General features: G+C 39.4%; 1 protein-coding gene across 1 annotated transcript; it reads right to left on the reverse strand.

The window, feature by feature from the left end:
• Positions 1–933: 933 nt before the first annotated feature.
• Positions 934–6672, reverse strand: LOC134620736 (LIM/homeobox protein Lhx8). Its single transcript, XM_063467018.1, has 9 exons — positions 6592–6672; positions 5855–5932; positions 5057–5182; positions 4744–4865; positions 3889–4109; positions 3635–3738; positions 2739–2834; positions 2037–2226; positions 934–1071 (listed from the first exon to the last, which is right to left on the reverse strand). The coding sequence occupies exons 1-9, from the start codon at positions 6670–6672 to the stop codon at positions 995–997; spliced, it is 1095 nt and encodes a 364-aa protein (XP_063323088.1). The 3' UTR covers positions 934–994.
• Between the last annotated feature and the right edge of the window lie 10276 nt (positions 6673–16948).

The raw sequence follows: 16948 nt of genomic DNA on the forward strand, positions 1-16948 counted from the left end.
CAGGTTGTTTTTTTGGTCTTTTTCTTTTTCTTCTTCTTTCTTTTCTCCACACAGAATAACTACCGTACTCCCATCGGAGTTCGATATCTTTTTGTGTATGTAACTCAGGTTCAGTTTCACTCCAGGTAGTGTGACTTCGTAAGATCTGATAAGTGAAGTAAAAGAAGTGTTTTTATATGCCTTCTCCACCCTCCTGTGTCTGGAAATTGGATTCTTTTGGTCAACCACAGTCAGCAAGTACACACAAGTTAAACGTCTCTCTTGGTATAATGCGAGACAGTTTTCTAACCACAAGCTCTTAAAAGTCAAACTCTGAAGATGCAGTGCTCGAACCTGTCGTAAACACAAACACTTCAGTTTTATCTATATGTCTGCAATTAAAAGTTTCAGGTGTTTGTGTCTTATCAACACATATGTTGCCTGTGTGTAAGTTTGACATACAGATATAGTTGTATTTTAATAATGTTTGCTTTCATCAATAAATGGTTTTTTCTATTTCCTAATTTCTAAATATGCCGAGCCGTGAACGCAGCACGGCCTCAGCTCTCGTGTGTAAAAGCTTTTCAATGACTCCTCTCCCAGGTTTGTGAAATTAGACATTTATTCTCAAAAGAGACGACACATACAATAAATTAAATTGCAACACTGCTATTCAGTTCATCTTCATGTGGAGTCGACTTTTGTGGGGCTGGTGGCTTTCACTAAGAGTAGCACAATCAGACTTTGTCACCAACAAACAAACAGACAACAAACAAATATAAATATATAATGTCGTGTGTGACGTGCACCGAAGCGTAGCCATTTCCATGATACATCAGTACATTTAGGGCTGTAAATTATAGTGATCCAGAATTTGCTTAACAAACAATATTACGGGCAGATTTTATGGTTCACAAAAACTTTAAATTATATTTACCACACATATCAGAATACTGCTGCTAATAATGGAAAAACATTGGTCAGGTGTGTGTGAGTGTAAGAGAGAGAGAGCAGCTCAGGCGTTAGACACAGGCAGCGAGGTCATGGCGTGGGCTGGCAGCAGCGGTTGAAACAAGGATGGAGGCGAGTGTACTGCAGACACAGACAGAGAGCAGAGTGAGAATATTGATCCAGGGCAATTTTCCACAAATTGTATTAAAATATGTAACAGTCACAATAGACAACAGCACAGTTATATATTTGCATTGTGATTTGATTGGATGTTTCCTCGTTGCGCTCCTGACAGGGTCAAATATTACATCTCCAGAAGGTTTAGAACAGCTGCTCCCTGATTGTCTCATCACAGCGGACGGAGCCGCACGTTTGCTTTGTCACAGATTTTATGCCAAATGGCCTTCCGGATGCAACCCTCGCACTTATCCAGATCTGGGACCCTAACCCTAACACCCCCCCCACCCCGCCTACACACACACACACACACCCCTCCCTGGCTGGGTTTGTGTCTCCTCCTAGTATCAAACAGGGAGGGTGAAATGCTACACCAAAGGAAGCACAAAAAGAATGGCAACAACAACAAAAAAACATTATAAGGTTGATTATCTGCTATCTGACGACAAAACTTCCCTATCTCACCCTGTGCGGCGTGGCTGCCAGATCATTTTTTATTACCTGCGTCATTTCATTTTTCATCCTATATTCTAGAAACGTCATCTACCACTCCTCTAACTTTGAAAGGGATTTTTTTTTCATGTTATTTTACTGAGACAAAATCTCAAACAGGATAAAGTTTTTCTTTCTTCGTCTGGATTTATTCTAGTCGTTTCTACTGATTGTCTAGTTTTCTGGGTCAAAGTAAAGCAGGAGATGGAATAAATTGCTGGTTGTAATATTTAAAGTTCCTGGATTTAAAGTCATCTTTATTTCAGAATTATTGTGTTTGGAATTTAAGATATTTGTCCATTTACCCTAAATGCATGCATATGTTCAATGGGGGCAATTAAAATAAAATAAATATATATCGTTTAGAAATAAGAGAATAAAAAATTCTATTTAATTTAATTACAGTCATGGAAATGTATAAAAAGTCTCGTGCTCACTGTCTATGAAGGAGTGGAGTGCTGAGAGCATCGACCCCTCTGGACCTCCGTAGGCGGTGTATTGCAGCTCCTCAGGGGTCGGGGTGGGCTGGGACAGGTGGCTGGGCTGCAGTGAGGTCATGGGGGTGCTGGAGGTGTGGTTGGGGCTCACGTGCTTCTTGTGGCGTGCTCGACAGTTCTGGAACCAGACCTGAGTTAACGGGACAAGCGCCTTTAGCAGGACTGCATTTGAAAGTCCAAGATAGAAGCGCGTCGCTGTTTTAGCTCGTGAACTCTATCAGCCAAAACAGATATCATTTTTTTACAGAGTTACAGTCAAGGAGTCATCTTTTGTCCTGTGAGTAAAACCACTGTCACTGTCTTGTAGTTTTTGGACAGTCAGCATCAGTCAGAACAGATAAAGGTGTCTTATCTAAAAAAGGGTCAAACTCTAGTAGAAGCTGCATTACAAATCTGCTTAAAGTATCTCAGGCTTCAGTAAAGTTATGTAAAAGCTTCAGAAAGCATTTTTTTCTTTACAGGGTGAACTGTTTGGTCATTTAGGAGTTTGTTTGGGAACATACGTCGTCTGGATAGTGCAGTAATTACACACAATACATTATACACACCACATGATATATATTGAAATCCAATAACAATAAATGTCATAACAGATGATATATCCATCATCCGTTTTGTCTTCATGCACCGATCTTTACTGACCTGAATGACTCTTCGACTGAGGCCTGTCTGCTCTGCTAGTTTCTGCAGTGTTTGGGCGTCTGGGTTGTTGTCCTGAGCAAACTGAGCCTGCATCACCTGCATGTGCACAAAGTAACAAAATAACACAAAGGTTTACTATGTGGTCCCGTGGGAAGGAAATCCATGATTCATCTGAACATGAGTAACTGTGAGGAGATCTGAGAGCTGCCTTTTAAAGTCTGCCAAAGAGGGTTTAATTCACACAGACAGATAATTCTTATAAAATCATGGAAAATATAAGCATTTTGGGATATTCTGCATAAATCTAAACCATTTATTACATTTTAATTCAATAACAAAACTAAAATGGGAATTACTGAAATAATGTGCATTATAAATATTATTATTGCGAAGAGAAGACAAACTGCACATGGTCCAATTTAAAAAACAGATTTCTGACTTATTTTTTTTTCTTCTCTTGTAATTCTGTCCTCTGTGTCATTCAGAATAAATGTATTAAATATCTTGTATCATGTCATCTCTGACGGTCAGACACAATGACGCATCTTATCCACCTGTGAAAATAACATCAGGGCATTTTTTCCTCTTGAATCCTTTGATTTTTTAGTTTTATTTTTTGACACATAGAAGTGAATTTCCACAATTTAAAAAAAAAAGTATATGTAAACTATGTAAAAAAAAAAAAAAAAAAAGGAAAAAGGAAAAAAAAAAGGAAAAAGAATTTTTGAAAGAATTCCAAAAAAATAATTTAAGGGCCAGAAATAGAATAATTCAGCGTTTGTTTGTTTTCTTTTTTTATATACATTAATTCATTTTTTACCTAAACACAATCTACTTATTTTGTCTTTGTTTTTTCTTATGTGATGAATGAAGAAGAGGATGAGGAGGAGTTGAACCTGCAGCTGGTCAGCAGTGAAGCTGGTCCGAGCTCTCTTGGAGGGTTTGGGCTGGTTGATCTCCTGTTCGGTGGGCACAGCTCCTTCCATGTTAACGCTGTTTCCTGCAGCAAAATATATTAATATGTTAAAATGAGACATAATACCGTTTCTGGTGGCTTCATTGATGACTCATAAATTTCAAACAGATATTTATAAAACAGAGAGAGCAAATTATTCTCGGTCATTTTGGTGGGGTGAGACTTCGGCCTCACCTTTTTCCACCGCCCGCTTGAGGTTGTCCAACATGCAGTCGTAGTGAACCCTGCAAAGCACTTTTCCCTCCACCAGGGCGAACTCCTCCCCGGTGGACAGCTGCCTCTTGCAGGAGAAGCAGGCGAAGCAGGCCAGATGATAGACGTTGCCCTTCGCCCGGCGGACCCAGTCTGTGGAGTGGATGTTCCGCCCGCAGCACGCGCACCAAGTGCCGTATCTCCTGCAGGTGAAGGTCAAAGGAGACAGCCTGATGGTATTTAAAGGATAATAACAGTTTAAATTCCTGTAATGATTTCTGCTATTTATGCGTGTAGTTGCACAAAATAATGATCCCACAGGCTAAACAACAACAGGAACGGTGAAAAAAAAACCCCACCTGACGTCGATATAGGCCCCGGTACATGAAATAAAAGATGGACCTTTGCCCTGGACCTGGCACACAATTTGTTCCAATTATCCAAACTTACGGAAAAAAATCCTCGAAGTCGTTTTATTAATTTTTATTTATGTCACTATGAAGTTCGTCGACTCACAGAAATTAATGTAAGAAATAATAATGCATTTATTGGTCATTTATTAATTTGATATACATGATATTTGAATAAAATCGGAAACAAATCTCAGGTCCGACTGCATTGTATATTATTATTATTGTTACAATGAAAGCACAGTAATAAAAGCTTAATAAAACAGGACTCAGTGTTCGATATGTCTAATTTCTCAAATGGATTACTTGTGGTATTTTTTTTTAACGGATCGGATTTCATGGGTATTTCCTTTAACGAAAACAGACCCAAACTTATGTTATCGTTTAATCTGCGCTGATAAGCATCTTTAGCGGGCGATATACTCACCGAAAGTAATCCAGTTTGCAGAAAACCTCTTTTTCTTTGATGTAGCAACTTGTGTGGCTGCCAAGTGAAGTCTGACACACGCTGCAGGAGAGACAGCGCACATGCCAGCACAAGTCGTTAACCTAAAGCAAAAATATGATGAATTGGCAAAAGTCACTCGGTGAATAAAAGAAGAAAGAGGGAAAAAAGAAAAGCAGTTTAGAGCCAAACAGGAGCGGGGAGAAAGAAAACGTATTCCAGTGTTAAATACGCAGGAAAAACAATGCATGCAAAATAAATAAATAAAATAAAAATACAAAATGACAGGATTTACCTTTAATAGATATTTATCAACTATTTCCTCGTTGCAGCTCGCACACACAGTTCTGCCCAACAGAGGCGCAGAGGACATCGCCTGCAGGGACGACGCTTCTTCATCCAAAACTTCCACCGGTGCGCCCTGAGGAGATCAGACCTGCGGTTAGAAAATTATGCACAGGAACGCATCCACTCCTAACCTGCAGTACAGCATGAGCTGGTACGCACTGTCACCACCAATAAACAACGTGATTGATAGACTGAAAAACAACCACAAGAAACTGTCTCTTAAAAATTTACCATTTTTCCCGAATTTATGTATTTATTTGTTTTAACTGTTAAATCTCGGTCAAGTCACGCCTATCCTTGTCTCCTGGCCAGCTGCTGAGTTAGTAATTAAAGTAAAAGGAAAAAAACATAAAGAAAAACACTGAAAGCAAAGTTAAGAAGCTCAAAATAGCTAAATCACACTACAGAATAAAAAAGGTAAAGCCATAAGGGTCACAGTTTGACCAACGCGAGAACAAAAAGCTTTAAAGTCCAAATCCAAAAAGAAAAAGTCAAAAAGATAGAAAAGTCTGAATAAAGAATAAAGTGTCTTGCGTTTTTATTCCTTTTAGATGCCAGTTATTGACAAATCCATGAGAAACACATGTCATCTTTCACTAAAAGTTGTCATGTTGTCTGTCCACAGACACAAAAAACCAAAATATAATAAATAAAACAACTTTTTAAAAAAAAAAAACAAAAAAAAAAACGTGCTCCTTTTTGAGAATAAACCAAATTCTGGCTGCACCGTTTCCTTTCCGCCTACCATTATGTCTCTCCTGTCTTCAGTGCATTTGCCCAGCAGCTCTTCGTCTCCTTTGCAATCTTCACACATGACGAGAAGCTACGGCGAGAAGAGGATGCTGGTTTGTCAGACTGTCGCAGCTGCCTTAAATGCCCCCTGCTCCTTCCCATAAATATCATGCCTTTCACTTTTCACCATGACAACGCCGGCGATTAAACCAAAATGACATTTAAAAAAGAGAAGGATAGTCATTACTTACAAAAACAGACAACACTTGAACTAATACTCATCCCGTGTCCATTATGTTCTTGAGCTCTGAATTTGTGATTCAGCCGCTGCTCGCGGGCGGGCGCGCGTGCGCGAGCTGCGGTTAATCCAGCCAACACGCCAATTTCACGCGTCAATCAGAAAAGCAGCGCGAGGTCTGAAGGAAAAGGGGATTGATTTATTTAATAACAGCAATTAAAAAGGCTAAGTTCGCCACAAACGTCTACCCGGGCCAACCAAAAGGTGAAGAGGTCTCATTAACTACTTGAGTTTTAATTGCAGAATTCAGGGAGGGCTAATTTTCTTTGACATTTCTTCAAATTGTAAAAATACTGAGCCGCAGCGTGCGAAGGCCGGCTTTAATGACAGACCGAAGCCCACTCTGATTTAATTGGCAAAGCAATCTCGACTAATATTTAATCTCTGATACTGACTCACGGCTCAACCTGCTGATCGCGAGTGTACAAGCTACACGCCCGCCCTTCACTCACCTCGTCGTTGGACACCAGAGATCCGTTTTCATTCTCCTTACCAATGCGACACTCTACTTTTACCTCACTTTTCCAGCGCATGTCTGCGTCCAGCCTGGAAAAGTCGTCCCACTTTCAAAGCGAAGGAAATAAAAAATAAAAAAATCTAACCGCTATCCTTTCCTTCTCCTCCAGGGTTCCTGTGCTTGTGTCAGTCAGTCTGTCCCGAGCTGTTTCCAGAGGGCGTTTCATAACTCCTACCTTCTCCTCGGTGTTGCTCGCGCCTCCCCTTTGGAAATAAGCTTTTGCGGTTTGAATGCAACTTTTGAGAGGGGCAACAGTCTGGCACAGTCAGATTGTTATAAATATTTTCAAATGAGCGCTTGATTGAAAAAATCAGCATGTTTGAGTTTTACTTCATGATTTCTTTGAATGATATGCAAGTGGTTCAAAAAACCAAAAAGTTTGAGTGTTTAAATATTGCGTGTAGTTCACAACTTTTTTGACAGCAGGTTGTACTTCCGCTCCTTCAGAAAGGCCCGCTTAAGCTCCTCTTGCTCCTAAAAATAAAACAGGTGTAATCATAAGGCAAATTATAATAAAATGGTAGAATTTACATAAGCTACAAGAAAGTGAAAAGCAAGTGGATGGAAAGATGCTCTATTAAAAAAATTAATTGTTTAATATTTTCTTTAAGGCCTTAAGGAAGGACTTACAGGTAAATTCAGACCACAGATCCTGTGACTGCACGCTTTACAAACATGGTTTTACAGTGGATTTAAGAAAAGTAATCTGATTTCCTCCAGGGTGGTTGTAGCCGTGAATATAAAGACCTTCAAATCAGCTAGGTGCAACATGCAACACTGAGGTGCAGCAGCAATAACAATAAACTAAATGGAGAGCCAGTAATATAAACTATAGACTATTTACTAATGTTCATAGAAAGAAAGATGGGAAAGATGTAATTCCTTCATAAAAGGTACAAGTGGATGAATTTTACTGCTATTAAGAGTCAATCAATCTCTTTATTTTCTAATCTTTACAATATTATTATATTATATTATCCTGTGTGAATATTTATTCTGCCACAAGTAATTACTTCTTGAGCTTTGTACCATCTGAGCAGAAAACCAAAAACACTTCAATCTCATAGTTTGCGCTCAGTGAATGTTCCTGTTAGTTTACAGTTTGAGAACCTTTAAATGCCGTCGTTTATCGGAACATTAATTAGAGATCATAAGAAATAAAATCATTCTTTTTAGAGGATTTTTTAAAATCATTGTTACTGCACTATTAAGTATCTCACTATACCCTGTATGGAGGTCTTGAAACTCTGTATTATTTTCCTTTTTCTTTTTTAAATGCCTACCATCTTCTCTTCTTCTTTATTTTCATGCAGAACAGATTACTAAAGAACGTGCACCACAGTCTCTCCAAACCGCTGGACCCACATTAGATGATTTTGTTGGTAACCAGTTTACAGCAGAGCAAACAGCTAAAACCAGTTGATATGCAGTGCACCACAGGCATCCAGAGTCTCTCTTGTTCTGAAGGCTCAGTTATTCAGTTTTGTGCTTCCGTTTGAATTATTAGGAATCCTTTTTCTGTCACGTTTGCTTAAATAAAAGTGATTCAGTCTGTAAGAAATCCAACGTCTATAATGGTTTTAATATCTTTTTTGTTGTGTGTTTGATTTTTTTCTCAGGGTGGAAATATGAGAATCAACTTTCACCGCTCGTCCTTAGGAGAAATAAACTGATTAAATAATTTTGTTACTACCATTGTATGACCGTAAAAGCAGCCTATAACATAAAACAAACTATATCCAGTTATTATCACCCCATCCAGCCATCAACTGCCGGGGTCAGGATTATTAAGCTCGAGTACAATATGGGGAACGAATAATAATCAGCAGACTGCTCTGTAACAGTTTGATGATTCATGAGATAACTGGTTTTCTGCTAAAGCTGTGGCTCTGCAGCTCTGCCAAAAAAACAAAGAGGAAAATGCAAATTGTTAATTTTTGAAACTTGGGAAGCATCAAGAACTGATTTTTTTTTGTTTGTTTGTTTATTTTTTAAGTTCTACATTAGTTCAGTTCTAAATAAATTATTATTATATAAGTGGCTCAATGAGTGTTGGGGTTTTTTTGTACATACTGCATTGCTCAAAAACAGAAAGACCCACCTGCTGGTATGCAAATCAGGTAAATTTTCACTCTACATCTAACCAGTGACATGAGGACACTATATGTTCTCTTTAGGTGGAAATGTAGAAATCCCACAGGGATTAGAAGGACTGGAATTTCATCAACAAATAGCTTGAGCTACTTTACAGAAAACACATAGTTTGTTGCTTTTTTTGACTTGTGGTTTGTTTTTTATTTTTGTTTTTTTCTTACTCTCACTCATTCACCCACTCAAACCTGTCACTCACGCAATCCAACACTCGACAAATCCTTTCACTCCAGCCACCACACACACACACACACACACACACACACACACACACACACACACACACACACACACACACACACACACACACCAGCAAAGGGATATTTTCTGTCCACAGCTGTTTTGGTGGGAGCTCTGTCTGACCTGCACCAGCATGAGCCTGCATCTGTATCGCACCATCGCAGAGGCATAAAGGAGTTAGCGTGCCTTCAACGAGATGTGTCCTGTTCCACCTGGTGGACATGAATGCTCCTTATCAGATCACGCAGCTCAAACATTGCATTCTGCGGATCAGACATTTCAACTAAAACAGACACAGAATCCTTCAGAGCAGAAAGGGCTTTGAACACAGTAGGAAAAAGTCAGAAAACTGATTTATATTCTTGTCTCGAGTTCACTGGGAGACGCCAAAGGTGAGAAAAAAGACATGAGCATTTTAACATGAAAGACAATCACATCTCACTCCAATTGACCGTCTGTGGAAAACCTGATATGAGCAGATGTTGGGAAAGATGGAGATCTGAGTGTGTAACAGTTGCATGTTTTCATTTTCAGCGTTGCACGGCTGACTTCGAAAATGTTTTGCGTGATATGGACCAGACAAAAACAATTTCTCATCTGTCAACATACTTACAAACTTGTTCTGCTGCTGCACTGCTTTACATCTGACTGTGGGTGGCGGTTTGGGTATATACAGTCTGTGTATAGGTACTCGAGCATATTGTATGAGAGGTTTAAAGTTATGTCAACAATAGTGGCATCCAAGCCGATGCCACAAAAGGGTTTAGGTTAGAAGTTGGGTTCACACTTTTGGATCATTGTGGAACCAAAGACCAAAAGTAAGTGGGTTTTTGTGCTTTTGTCTGACAAAATTGGGGCTAGTAATGGATTCATGTATAACTCATATTACATATAAAAGTAGTTTCCACCATAACAACAGTGTTTAAACTCGTTTTAGCACTTTGTCGCCAGGCAAAGTTAAAGGTTAAAACTCACTTTAGCTCAGTGGCCACATACAGCCCAGTTTGATCTGTCGTGGACCAACCCTGTAAAACCGAATACATGTAAGATTATAGTGTATAATTCCTCTTTCTTTTAGTGAAAATAAGATTTTATGCATTTCAAATTTACATTCAGTAAAACAGATGATGAACAAGCTAAGATTTTTCTTTGTTTTTTAAAGTGCAGTTTCAACACTATATCCCAGTTTCTCCACAATCAGTCGGTCTGCTGTCATCACTTTGGTAAATCAAAAAATTGCATCAACACGGCTCCTTGGCTGAACCACCTTACTTTTGGGCTACGGCAGCTTTGTCTGTACCAAAACAGTATAACCAATGAAGATGATGATGATTCAGACCTCAGGCTTGGATAAAATGAACAATTCAGACAACCACACGGAGAATGTGATCACTTTCTATAGGACTTGCAACACAAGTTACAAAACAAAGTGAAAGGTCCCAAAATGAAGCAGTCGTTCTATGCAGTGTTTCTATTCTGCAAAAACCCTCCAGGTGCAGTGTTCCCTGCAGGTGGCCAGATTGGACCATTCAAAAAAACATACAAAACACAGACGCCTTTTAAAGTAAAAGGCATCAAAATGTGTTTAATATAGTTCTGAACAGATAAATTAGACTGATTGGTATTTTTTTCATTTCATGCACATTTTATTTTATGCACAGTCTGAAAAATGAAAGAACATTTGGCATAGCCCAGGAAATAAAGAACACTCAGTGCAACATACAGTGCAATAATACACACTGATAAGTAGGTAAAATAAGTTAAGATAAGTAGTAATAAGAAATGTGACAGGATAAAACGGTCATCCTCACTTATATGAAGTATGAAAATAGGAAATGTCTGCTGTGAAAATCCGAGCCCTGCACGTAATTGTTTTTTTGTTTGTTTTTTTTATGCAAAGATTTCTCTACATACAAATTATATTTTATTATTTCGTGAAAGATTAATTTCCAAGGACACACAACATACCCTAATATAGTAAGAACAAGGAATGTGGATGAGTCTCAACCAGTGACGCACTGAGCGTTTGACCCTGACCAGTCTCTCTAAGAAACTCTCCTAATTTGCTACTTCCACATGGACCTTTGCTTTCTTTAGAGCTGCAACTACTCGTTTATTTCATTGAAATCAGTCCAAATTGGGGTGGTTTACAATTGACACAACGAGTTTGGCATGACCTTTTCTCCTTGCTGTAAATGGGTACTCATTGAATCTGAAGGGGGAGATGGGGTGCTGGAGGGTGGGAGGTGGCTTGGGGGGGTGGAGGAGTGTGGTTGCATTAGGTGGGGAGGGGGGGAGGCGAAGGAGGGATTGGGTGGAAATCACAGCGGTGAAAATGGCAGTGCACTGAAAGAGGGGCCTGATTGCATTGGGACAGCATGTGCGAGGGAGCAGCATGCTCAGCCCAATCAGAGCGACACAAGGAAAAAGTGCTCTTATCAACGAGTAATGGCCCACTTCACAATCACACAGGCACAAAACTGTTCTATTTAACGCTGATTGCAAAAACTGCTGCCCCCCCATTTCTGAACCGCATGACTCCCCGAGATCTCCCTGCCACCTCCCAGCTTACAGCCAAGACCCTTTCCTGAATGGAATTTATAATCACCCCTCTTCCATTTCCACGCTAATTGTTATTTTAAGACCTGCGTTGTGCATTAGGTATTTAGTGCTGGTGAAATGTCTGCCGTGATTACTGTGTTTATTGTGAGCGTGAAGGCATAGCCATCTTAATCCCAGCAGCTTGACAGGTACTGAAAGTTCAAACAGGAAACTCACCTGCCTGGCACGTTCACCTTTAGTGTACATCTATACGTAGAAAGGTTATTGATGAAGTTCCACAAAGGATGCTTCTCATGCAGCTCTGATGACTGATGACAAATGAGCATGTCATTCCTTTCAACTTCAGTCCCTGTTTTTTAATTTTTTTGTATACAAAAATGTATCTTTAACGAGAACAATGATCTATCTACCTATCTAGAGAAAAAGATACTAGATATGTGCACTACCTGCTCAGGTACTGCAAATATTTAATCAGCCAATCACCTAGCAGCAACTCAACGCATTTAGGTGTGCAGACATGGTGAAAACAACTTGCTGAAGTTCAAACCGGCCATCAGGGTGGAGAAGAAAGGACATTAAAGTGACTCTGGATGTGGCATGGTTGTTGGTGCCAGATGAGCTGGTCTAAGTATTTCAGAAACTGCTGATTTAATGGAGTTTTCTCACACACAGCCAGCTCCAGGGTTTACAGAGAACAGTCGAAAACAGAAAAAAATCATCAGTGAGTGGCAGCTCTCTGGGAGAAAAGGCCGTGTTGATGCCAGAGGTCAGAGGAGAATGGCTAGACTGCTTCGAGCTGAAGGGAACCACTCGCTGCAACCAAGGTATGCAGAAGAGCATCTCTGAATGAACATCACGTGGAGCTACAGCAGCAGAAGATAGCTAAGAACAGGAAACTGAGGCCACAGTTTTTTGCAAGAAGACTGTAAAAATGTTGTCAATCTGATGAGTCTTGATTTTATTTCGATTTCCTTTGAATGGTAGTTTAAGAATTTGGTGTAAACACCATGAAAGCATGGATGGTGGTGTAATGATGAAGGAGAGCTTTTCTTGGCACACTTTGGGCCCCTTCATACCAACCGAGCATGTTTTAAACACCAAAAGCTGCCATTATATACACAACATGTCCAATTCCTTTATGACCACAGTGTACCCAGCTTCTGATGGCTGCTTCCAGCAGGATAACACACCATGTCACAAAGCTTACATCATCTCAAACTGGTTTCCATAACATGACAATGAATTCACAAAGGCCTCCACAGTCACCAGATCTCAATCCAGTAGAACACCTTTGAGATGAGGTGGAAAGGGAGATTCAAATCACCAATGTGCAGCCAACAAATCTGCAGCAATTGTGTGATGCTATCATGTCAATATGGGCCAAAATCTCAGAAATGTTTCCAGTACTTTAGTGAATCTGTGCCAGAAAAGATTATGTGTTACATGTGCAGTTAACTTTGCTTCAGGATAATATTTGTGAACAGTCACACACTGCAGTTCTGCTCATTAGTCATCAGCTTATCAAGCTGAATTTATCAAATATATGTGAGAAAAAAATTGGTTTACAAGTCCCCCAATTCTTGACCAGGGAGCATTACAGATGGTGTGCAGGTATGGCATGTTGAAATACAATTTTTCTGATGCCTAAACATACTGTGGTTCTTCTCTCAGGCAGGACATTAAAGACCCTGCTGAACATCTTTACTTGTAGAATGATGCTGACAAGAAAACCTCCAAGAAAAAGGGGGATGCTGTTCAGCAACAGCATCAATTCTGACCACTGACCCTCCTGCACACACAGTGCCGTGATCTACTATTTACAGGTTGCATGTCTGTATCTCCTGTTGAATATTTGAACAGTGTAGAGCAGCTGAGTACAAAAGCACAGATTGATCCTCTCTTGTGAGCCAGATAGTAGCATGGCTCCCCTCCCTGGCTAACCCTGGAATTGACAAGCCATCAAGTGATTATGAAATTGAGCTTTATCAGAGAATTCAGAGTGATGTCTGACATTATGTGTCATACAATAACAAAGTAATTAGACACTGGAGGATAAGAAGTAACGAGCACTGATGCAACACTTAATTAATCAGTAATACGGAAGATAAACATTTGAGCAAATATACCATTTATATTTGCTCATACATTTAATTAAGCGCTGCCTTCAGACCTGAAACATGCTACTACATCAATATAAAAATTATGGTGCATTGTGGTAAAATAAATAAATAAATTATAATAATAATAATGTTTTTTAAAAAACCCATAATTACAACAGTTGTTCAAATTTCCACAAGAGGGCCACAGAGGACCTACAGACCACACTCCAGTTCCACTGTGAATTTATTGATGGTGGTGGAAAGTGATGGTTTTGCCACTGGACCAGTGATTGCACAGGTTAGTACAGCTCACATATTCAGCCATCACTAAGAATCAGTCATGAAGAAGAGCGCACTGATTTTCATGCCACTCAGCTTCCACTCAGTGAGTTTTTACAGCAGCAGGTCTGTGCTACACTTCCCATTTTAGATTTCCAGGGACACTGCCAATGCTTGCTAGTAGCATCACATTGTCAGCATAAATATATTGTGTTTTATTAACTTTTAATATTAACCCCACTACTTAACTCCATTAACTTTACTCCTTTTCTATGTTTGTTTGTTGATTTGTTGCAATCTAAACAGATTGTTTTTGAGATTATATAGCTGTGTTTAAAAGTTTGCTGTCCCCCAGGAAGTTATTTTAGTTCTGAATAGAACCCTAAACCTAAAACACTGTGTGATTTTAACAGTCCCAACAACAGCTAAAGAGGGACCCTTTAAACAAATGACACAAAAATATTAGATTTCTTCATGTTTTTATTAAATATAAAGATCCAATATTACAGCTGTGAATTTCAAAAGCAGTTATGTGGAAATATAAGAGAGCCATGGGCTTTAAAGCAACATTACATAAGATGCTAGAGGTTCTTCAAATTTTAATATTTGATCTTCATTGTAGAGAGAACAACACAGCTTATTCATTAAATTTATTCATCAAGTCATGACAACATGATTGTCTTACAAATAGACAAATGTTATGATAAAGTTTCTGCAACTTTTGTAACATTATGGGCCAAAAGTTGAATCATTATAAGTACTTAGTTACTAATGAAAACTTGCAATACAACTTGTATCTTATAATAAAAAGTTACAGTTAATAACGTATGCCCTCACTCACTCAGTAAGGTTTTTGGTATCAGAACATATTCAAAAACAGGTCTTAAAATGAGTTAAACAAAACCTCAGATGAACAAAAACACAGAACACCGAGAAGCCCAAGAGTTATATCTAAGGCTCTGGAGGCCTTGGTAAATGTTAAAGTTCATAACAGGGCTATTTGAAAAGACTGACCAAGTTTCACTTTTTTCCTCTGCCACCAAAGTAGTTTGGAGTCAAATGTGAGGCCGTCTGTCCAACAGCCAAAACTTGGACCAAACCGGATCATTCATCGGGACGATGATCTTAAGACCAACAACAAATCTATAAGAGGCTGGCTGAAACAGGAAAGAATGAAGTTGTTGCGATGGCCCAGTCAAAGTTCAGACCTCAGCACGACTTTAATGCTGTGATGAGACCTTAAGACAGCTGTGCTTAAATATACTTGCAAACAGGTGGTTCAGGTGTACTTGGTTTTTCACACACTGCTTCTGTGTACATACAAATTCTTCATCTAAAGCTGTATTAAAATAATTTAAAACCTGGCATTCACATGAGAACAGTTTTTTTATTATAGGATATAAGTTGTATTACAAGTTTTTAAAACATAGAGAAATAAGACTTAAACCCTCTGTCTGTACTTTCAGCTTTAAAAAGTGCTTTACAAGTTGAAAACTACCACAAAGTACATACACAGATAAAAGGTAGGTAGATATATTAAAAACATAAGTATCTTGATGCATTCTCAATCATCCAGGAAAGTAAATCTCCAAAAGTTGATTCTGTTCATCTGGACGTAGCGTTTTGTGGGAGAAACGTTTCGTCACTCATCCAAGTGACTTCTTCAGTCTCAGCTGACTGCAGGTTTCTTATAAACAGGACATTTGCATAATGACTGAAACCAGCCCACTGAAGGAACAATGGGCTGGGAGGTCAGTTCCTTAATCATAATTATGCAAATTCTCATGACCATTGATCAACAACCACTGACCAAAACCCACTGATCAATGGCCATGAGTCCCATTCACAGAGAGTTGGGGAATGGCTGCAATCACAGCATTGTAAGATGGTGACAGATGTACCCTTAGGCCCCCTCCTCGATTCAGAGATGGTCTTTCCCTTTTCACGTGAATGGCCTCCTTGACTCCGCCCTCAAACCAGCGTTCTTCCCTGTCCAGGATGTGTACATCCTCATCATTGAAAGAGTGTCCACTGGTCTGTAGGTGTAAATAGACTGCAGAGTCCTGGCCTGACGAGGTAGCTCTTCTGTGTTGTGCCATCCGCTTCGCCAGAGGTTGTTTGGTTTCCCCGATGTATAAATCCTGGCAATCCTCCTGGCACTTAACAGCGTACACTATGTTACTCTGTTTGTGTCGGGGGACCCGATCCTTGGGGTGGACCAATTTGATTTAAAAGCCACAGAGACCCGGTGTTTAGAAAAAATGCGTCTCAGCTGCTCCGATACTCCTGACACATATGGGATCACTACAGGTTTTCGCTTGGGCAGCGGTTGTCCTTCTCTCCTGGATCGGCTGGAGCTTTCTTTAGGTGTCTTTCCCACTTTGACAAAAGTCCAGCTGGGATAACCACATTTACTCAGGGCCTTCTTGATGTGCTGTTCTTCTGCCTCCCTGGCCGCTGTGTCAGTGGGGATGGTGTTCGCTCTGTGTTGTAGCGTCCTGATGACACCCAGTTTGTGCTCCAGTGGATGATGAGAGTCAAACCTTAGATACTGATCCGTATGTGTAGGTTTACGGTACTGTTTATAAGATTTGGGGAAACCTGCAGTCAGCTGAGACTGAAGAAGTCACTTGGATGAGTGACGAAACGTTTCTCCCACAAAACGCTACGTCCAGATGAACAGAATCAACTTTTGGAGATAAAAAATAAGTACATTACTTATTGAGTACATAGTCAAACATGGTTCTTAAATCTAATTATATGCAATAAAAGACCATATTTATATCAATTTGATAAGTTTGTATATTTCAGCTACATCTGCACTGTATAACTGTACTGCACTTCACTGCATTAGTAAGATAACTTTGCACAAAAAGTTAAGCTTTGCTTCACATTGAAGCTTTTCCTGCAATTAGAATATCTATCACTTATAATCATATAATATTTTATGTCTCAAAAGGG

The sequence above is a fragment of the Pelmatolapia mariae genome, linkage group LG23, assembly GCF_036321145.2.
Source record: "Pelmatolapia mariae isolate MD_Pm_ZW linkage group LG23, Pm_UMD_F_2, whole genome shotgun sequence".
Classification (NCBI taxonomy): Eukaryota; Metazoa; Chordata; class Actinopteri; order Cichliformes; family Cichlidae; genus Pelmatolapia; species Pelmatolapia mariae.

Excerpts from the sequence above, each read along its gene's own strand:
- LOC134620736 (XM_063467018.1), bottom strand. The coding sequence starts at position 6,672 with ATGCGCTGGAAAAGTGAGGTAAAAGTAGAGTGTCGCATTGGTAAGGAG. Across the intron at positions 5,933-6,591 it reads CTCTGGTGTCCAACGACGAG|CTTCTCGTCATGTGTGAAGA; the intron begins GTGAGTGAAGGG and ends TTCTCGCCGTAG. Across the intron at positions 4,866-5,056 it reads TTGATAAATATCTATTAAAG|GTTAACGACTTGTGCTGGCA; the intron begins GTAAATCCTGTC and ends TTTTTGCTTTAG.